The 6,232-nt window shown below is 38.6% G+C and overlaps 1 protein-coding gene across 1 annotated transcript in view; it reads right to left on the reverse strand.

Annotated features, from left to right (window-relative positions):
* Positions 1-5,347, reverse strand: part of LOC117550871 (serine/threonine-protein kinase 32C) — a 141,046-nt gene extending 135,699 nt beyond the window's left edge. The window contains exon 1 of the mRNA XM_034223440.1: positions 4,947-5,347. Within this exon, the coding sequence (XP_034079331.1) occupies positions 4,947-5,028 (82 nt within the window). The 5' untranslated portion in view covers positions 5,029-5,347. The remainder of the gene's footprint in view (positions 1-4,946) is intronic.
* Positions 5,348-6,232: the final 885 nt, after the last annotated feature.

Here is a 6,232-nt window from a genome sequence, read left to right on the forward strand (position 1 = left end):
GTAACTAGTAAAGTAAATGAGTTACTTTTGAAATGAAGTAACTAGTAATGGTAACTAGTTACTGGTTTTCAGTAACTAGCACAACACTGGTGTTTACTGGTGTTTGCACATTGATCCACAGCCAAAAGTCCAACTTTTCCATTTAAGAAGCAGGTGCTTTTTTCATTGCAGTCAGAATCAGAATCTGTTTTATTACCAAGTATGTTTACACATACGAGGAATTTGCTTTAGTATATGTGATGCCTACAGAGACACATACAGAATAATACGCAGCAAAACAAAACAAATAAAAATAGGACTGTTATAAACTATTTTAAGACTATTATAACAAATTAAAAATATTTACATATGACAAACACTACTATATACTGTATGTAAAGTGGAGAGCTGTGCTGATTTAAAAGAGTAGCGTGGAGTCAGCCTCTCCTGGTTAGGTGTCCTATATTGTCCATAATTCAGGATGTTTTACCCCGAGCCGCATTATCCGCAAAGGTCTCATCCTCACCAAACCAGGTGATAAATGAGCTGAATAAACGGAATTAAGAAGTTTAACATTACAAATGTGCTTTTTTCTGATGCCGTTTGGCTATCACTCATGTTGGCCCAGCTGGCTTATCTGATACCTTAAAGGTGGGGTAGGTAATTCACTTCAGAAACACTTGTTATATTCCATGGAATGCTCTTAACATCCCGATAGCAATGAATACATGAAATGCTTTGACAATAAATACATAAAAAATGTCATCTCTGGAAGCCGTGGCGCTGTAAAAGCACGACCAATCATTTTCACCGGCCCGGCTAAAGTAACTGGATGGCCTACCTGCCTGTCAGCCTTCCATCTGTGCACAAACTTATCTTGTGCCCTCATTGGTCATGTGCGCATTCGTTTGTGTTGGAGGAGGGGCTCTGTAAGGAAGTCTGAAGGATGGGGCAGATTTTTTTCGGCTGTGTAGTTTCAAATTCTAGCGCACTCGAGCTGGTTTCTCCATTCTTACCTACCTACCTTTAAGATCAGGACGTCGGATGAGAGAGTAAAAAATTACCAAGATCTGTAAGATCTACTGTAAAAATGTGGATTCAAATTCAAATGTGATAACAAGTCCATTTAGGACAGCTTTTGACAGAGAACCACAGCAATGACGCATGGATAAAGAAGATACATCACAGGCAAACACATGGAATATACCGTTATATTGATTTAAAGAGAGAGAGAGATTTCTCTGGCATTTGGAATATTGGAAATATGTTATGTATTTCATGTGTACAAATCAATAGAATATATGTCTAGTCGTTTTTGGACATGCAGAATTGATAGCAATTGCAGCCACAGTACATCTATGTGTGAGTGCATTAGCACAACTGGTGTTGAAAGGGCCCAACTCTCCATTGCTTGATTTGAAGAAAAGAATGAAACATTTAAGGGAACAACCTTTCTTACTGGGATTTGGATGAGGAAATAAACTGTATATCATTCTGATGTCCCAGCGGTACATTTGAAGATACCGCCAGCAGCTGATTAGTTTAGCATTGAGCAAACACTAAGGCAGTTTCCGCTGGTTGCCTAGAAATTGTCCAGTTCATCTTAAATTCAACAAACCAAATAATCAGGCAACCAAAACAGAAAAAGAAGAAGCTGATGATTACAGAAATGCTCAAGTGTCAATAGAGCATTTGTACCCCTGTCATTATGTTGTATGTGTCCTTTTGTTTTCTGTTGTATTTCTGTTACATGTGTAACCAATGTGCGGCAGGTCTCCCTTGTAAAAGAGATCGTTGATCTCAATGGAATTCGTAGCTGGATAAATAAAGGCTACAAACAAACAAAGAGCAGACTGGCATGAATGCTGTTGTCAAAGTGAGAGAACAATGCATCAAACTAGCAGGATGTGCACCTCAAATCAATTCCACAGCCTTCCTTTGCTAATCAAACTAGCTGCCAAAAGAGCCCTCTTGGTAGCTACGCTTGGACATCAACCTGACCGCCTGATTATGTTTGCAGCCTTTTGAGCACAGCGCTGCTCTAATGTAGGCCATAGGCTGTTTTCCAAGAAGCCAACAGATACTGTTTCTAAGAGACCTGACAGGCAGCAAGAGACATCTAGACTGTATGTCAGCATCCACAATGCAGTGCGCCACGCTCTGCTCAGACTGATCTCAGAGCAGCTCTCTGACAGATGAGCAGGTTGGGAGAGAGGCAGCTGCTCTAAAAGGAGTGTAAGTGATGCAGAATGGGCGCTTAAAGGTGATCAAACTTTTACATTAACACTCTTTTAATGTGTGTGTGCCGTACACCCACTTCTCATCCACTCCATATTAACTGTATATGTTCAGCTGAGGAGTGTTTTACTGCTGAATACTTCAAATTAGGGATGCACGATGATATGTGACACATCTTGGAATTTGGCAGATATCGGTAGAGATACAGTAAGTAGCTCTGAGGATGTGCTGATGATATTACCCTTTAATTATGCACACGTGAGGCGAACCGTTGCAAACATTGTCGAGGTTCATCTTCACACAGAAGAATCTACCTCCTACTTGAGACTGACTTTAAGGTTATAGAACTCTGTCCTTCAGCATTGTTCATTGGACTAGTGAGGGAGGGCAACGTTTCCCCTGAGGATTGAAGCAGCTAACATTTAGCTTGGATATAATGCATCTGGTTTGCACCACATCTTGCGGTTACAGGGTTGTTCGTAGCACCTAGTGCGCAGATGAAGCCTAGTTGTTAGTGTACAGTTATAAGGATAAGCAACACATTGGGCATCTCTTTTTAAATGATTTACTTCAGTTATTATATTATTACATTTAAACAGCCTACCAGCGAAGGCCAACAAGAGGGAAAATATCAGCATATGGAAAAAACTCCATTATCCTGCTTCCATACATAAAAACACACCTTTGCACCAATGAGCATAGTACGACTGTATTACTCTCCTCGTTGATCATTCTGATGATTATTTCCTTTGATAATTAGTTGTCTATAAAATGTCATAAAAGGTAAAGAATCAAACATTGTTTCTGAAAGCCCAATGTCTTCATGTGTTGTTTTATCCACTGCTCAATACTCAGTGAAGAACACAGACAATCCACAGAGAATTCTTTCTGTTTTTGATAAAAAAATTACTCAACCAAACATTTTGAAAAAGGTTGCTTTCATTTAATAATTGACAACTAGGTCTTCATCTTAACAGAGTGGATCTTTTCATCGGTGTGTCGTAATGGTTATTATTGAAGCACAGCTGTTATATATTTGTTTTGTGTAAGTCATACAGAACTGGCACCTCACCGAGGTGACAGGAGGTTGAGGGAACTGACTTCTGTCTGATAATAATGATGGGATCTCTCTCCTCTATCTCTCTACCATCTCAGCCTTGAGAGGTTCTGCCCTTTTTCTCAAGGTTTCTCTTTTAATTGGACAGTATAGAAAAGGAATTGTCCAAGAACGTCTCTCTGAACTTTAATAGAGTAACTGCTGTGAGCTCTGACCAGCTGCTGTATGGATGAGAAGGACATACCACTTACAGCCGGGGCCACTCATTACTTTATAAAACCACTCCCTTTTAGAGAGATCTGACTAAGAGCTGGAAACTTTTTGAAGGCAATTGACAAAAATGTGAAACTTTAATTAGGTTATCCTAACACATGAATCCCCGTGGTGAAATGACCTAATCCGATCAAGTTTTGCCCGTTACTTGTCCAGCACATGATGATGACTCTGGAGTGAAAGTGGATTTCTGTAGCCTATCATAGAGATGCAGTGCTGTGCTTTCGTATGCACATCCAAGAAGCTTATTTCCCATGCGCTGACAAGAAATCATAAATTAACATTACTTCCATGCATGACACTAATCGTGTCTTAATTATGCAATTAACTATCTCTCTTGAAATAGTCCATATTTCAAAGGGTTCATTCAGGCATTCACGTGTTCTCTCGCAGTATGAGCACTTTCTGCCTCGTATTTTCTGCATGGGGGCTAATATGAAGCGGATACTTTGTATGCTGTCAGTGTATGTTGTGTGGGCGTTATTGTGTGTGATGAAAATACTGATTTAGGTTGAATCAGCTGAATTTATTGTTAACTCTGGATAATAACAGCTGTCGATTAGTGAAAAGCAGAGGTGCAAGAAGTACTCAGATGATTTACTTAAATAAAAGCAGCAAAACTACAGTGTAAACATACTCATTTACAAGTAAAAGACCTGCATTCAAGCATACATTCAAAAGTATTAGCATTGAAAAATACTCTAAGGACCAAAAGTACTCGTTATGCAAAATAGTCACACTGGATATCTATTATACATTTCATTTCATTTTTCCATCACGGCTACAAAAACCGGTAAAGTGTACATGTTTTGTTTTATAATAATTGCCATGAGTGAAATGAACTAATATATACATTTACATGTATTTAATACAAATTATTGATGTATTATTGTTTTAATCACTTAAATATAAAAATTGGTAAAGGTGGGGTTTATTGATTTATTTGAATCAATTTAAATAAATAAACTCAATATGTTTTAGAAAATGTAATATAAAGTATAACATTTACCTACAAAGCGTAGGGAGTTAGAGAAGTATAAAGTAGCATAATGTGAAAATAGTACACGTACTTATTTAAATTACACCACTGGTAAAAAGTTAGGCTCCAACATTCCCACCACACAAAATCAACATTTGTTAAAAGAAGACAACATGCACAATATGAAGTGTATAGATATACATCTAGTTAACAGCACACTCATGGTAGAAACTTTGACAACTTAGCTTCAGTATCACAGCACAACTTTGTCTATATAACAAGCTAGTGCTGGCTTGTAACGAGTAAAATACGACACTTATAGTCAAATATTAACAAATATATCTGTATCTCGAACTTCTAAAGTCGTATTTATTTCGAAAGGGTTTATGGGAAAGCGTGCATGACTTTTTCATCACTTACCATCTTCGTTTTCGTCGAAGACGGGTCTCTTTGAAGAACTGTTGGCTCCCATCCTCTTCTTCCACTTGCCCCAGTGAAACATTGATGCTCAGATAGCATTCCTCGCTCCTTGAGGAGAAACTACAGCTGACTACCTCCTCAAAAGATTCTAACCATACATTTCACCCAAACCCGTGTACGTTATTTCGCTTTAAATGTATCCGATGTAAATTCTACCGAAAATGTGAGCGTCGCGACCTAAAGTCTCTCTAAACCAGGCGAGAGGACTGTAGCAAGTACCGACGGAATGTCAGAGAGTTCAGAGACTGTTCGGTTATTACAGTTGTTAGGTTAACGTTCCGTTAATCACTCGGCACTGGTAGTTGTCTTCCGATGCCTGCCAGCCAAACCAAGAGACTTCTGTTTTGTCGGGGCTGAGAGTAGAAGCTGCATGAAGTTAGAAAGAGTTAGCTAAAAGAAAACAGGAAGTCAGGATATATCCCCTTCCAAATAAAAGCTTAAATGGATTGCAGATATGCTGCATTAAACTGCAGCATGTTTCGAGTTTCGTATTCATATACAGCTGAAAAATTACATATAATTCAGTCATTTTAGAAGACAATTGACAGCAAAGCACGCTTCAAAATGATTTAATCATGATTAAATGACTTAAATGATCGAATCTTGACAACATTAGATGGTAGCTATGAGTGTGATGATCACCAGCTAGATAGTTTATAGTGTACTCTATTGTATAGAGCACGTAAGAAATTAAGGAAAAGGAAAACAAGATTTACATCTTTCAAAAACCCTTCTTTGTGTAATACAGTCTATGAATGAAATCTGTGTTTTATATTTACTGCGAATGAGACTTTTATTGTGAAATGTATAACCGGAAGCCACTCTCTAGTCCTCTAACTAACTTGTCACTTGTGAGAGTAGTTGTGACAGTTGCTGGCCAGTGACTGTAGTCGACGTAGCCCTGAATCACAGACTGTGGTGAATTTCAGCACATAAGTACCAGCCTCTGTTGGTGATAGCTCACTACAAACTGAGGGGGACTTCTCAACGCATGTTACCAGGAGATAACTGCTATCCACCAGCCCAAAAATAAACCTCTGTTAATGTTCCCACAATCTCATTAGGAGATGGATGGGTGGTGCCCGGATCACTGAGGGAGAAAAAGGGATTTAATACGTTGTCTCTGTATATGAACACCAGCTCTATCTGCTCTGTTACACTAACACATATTGAAAGACATATATTGATGTTCAATGTAGCTCCGGCATGTGACCTGCTCACATGAA

The sequence above is a fragment of the Gymnodraco acuticeps genome, unplaced genomic scaffold (assembly GCF_902827175.1).
Source record: "Gymnodraco acuticeps unplaced genomic scaffold, fGymAcu1.1, whole genome shotgun sequence".
Taxonomy (NCBI): domain Eukaryota; kingdom Metazoa; phylum Chordata; class Actinopteri; order Perciformes; family Bathydraconidae; genus Gymnodraco; species Gymnodraco acuticeps.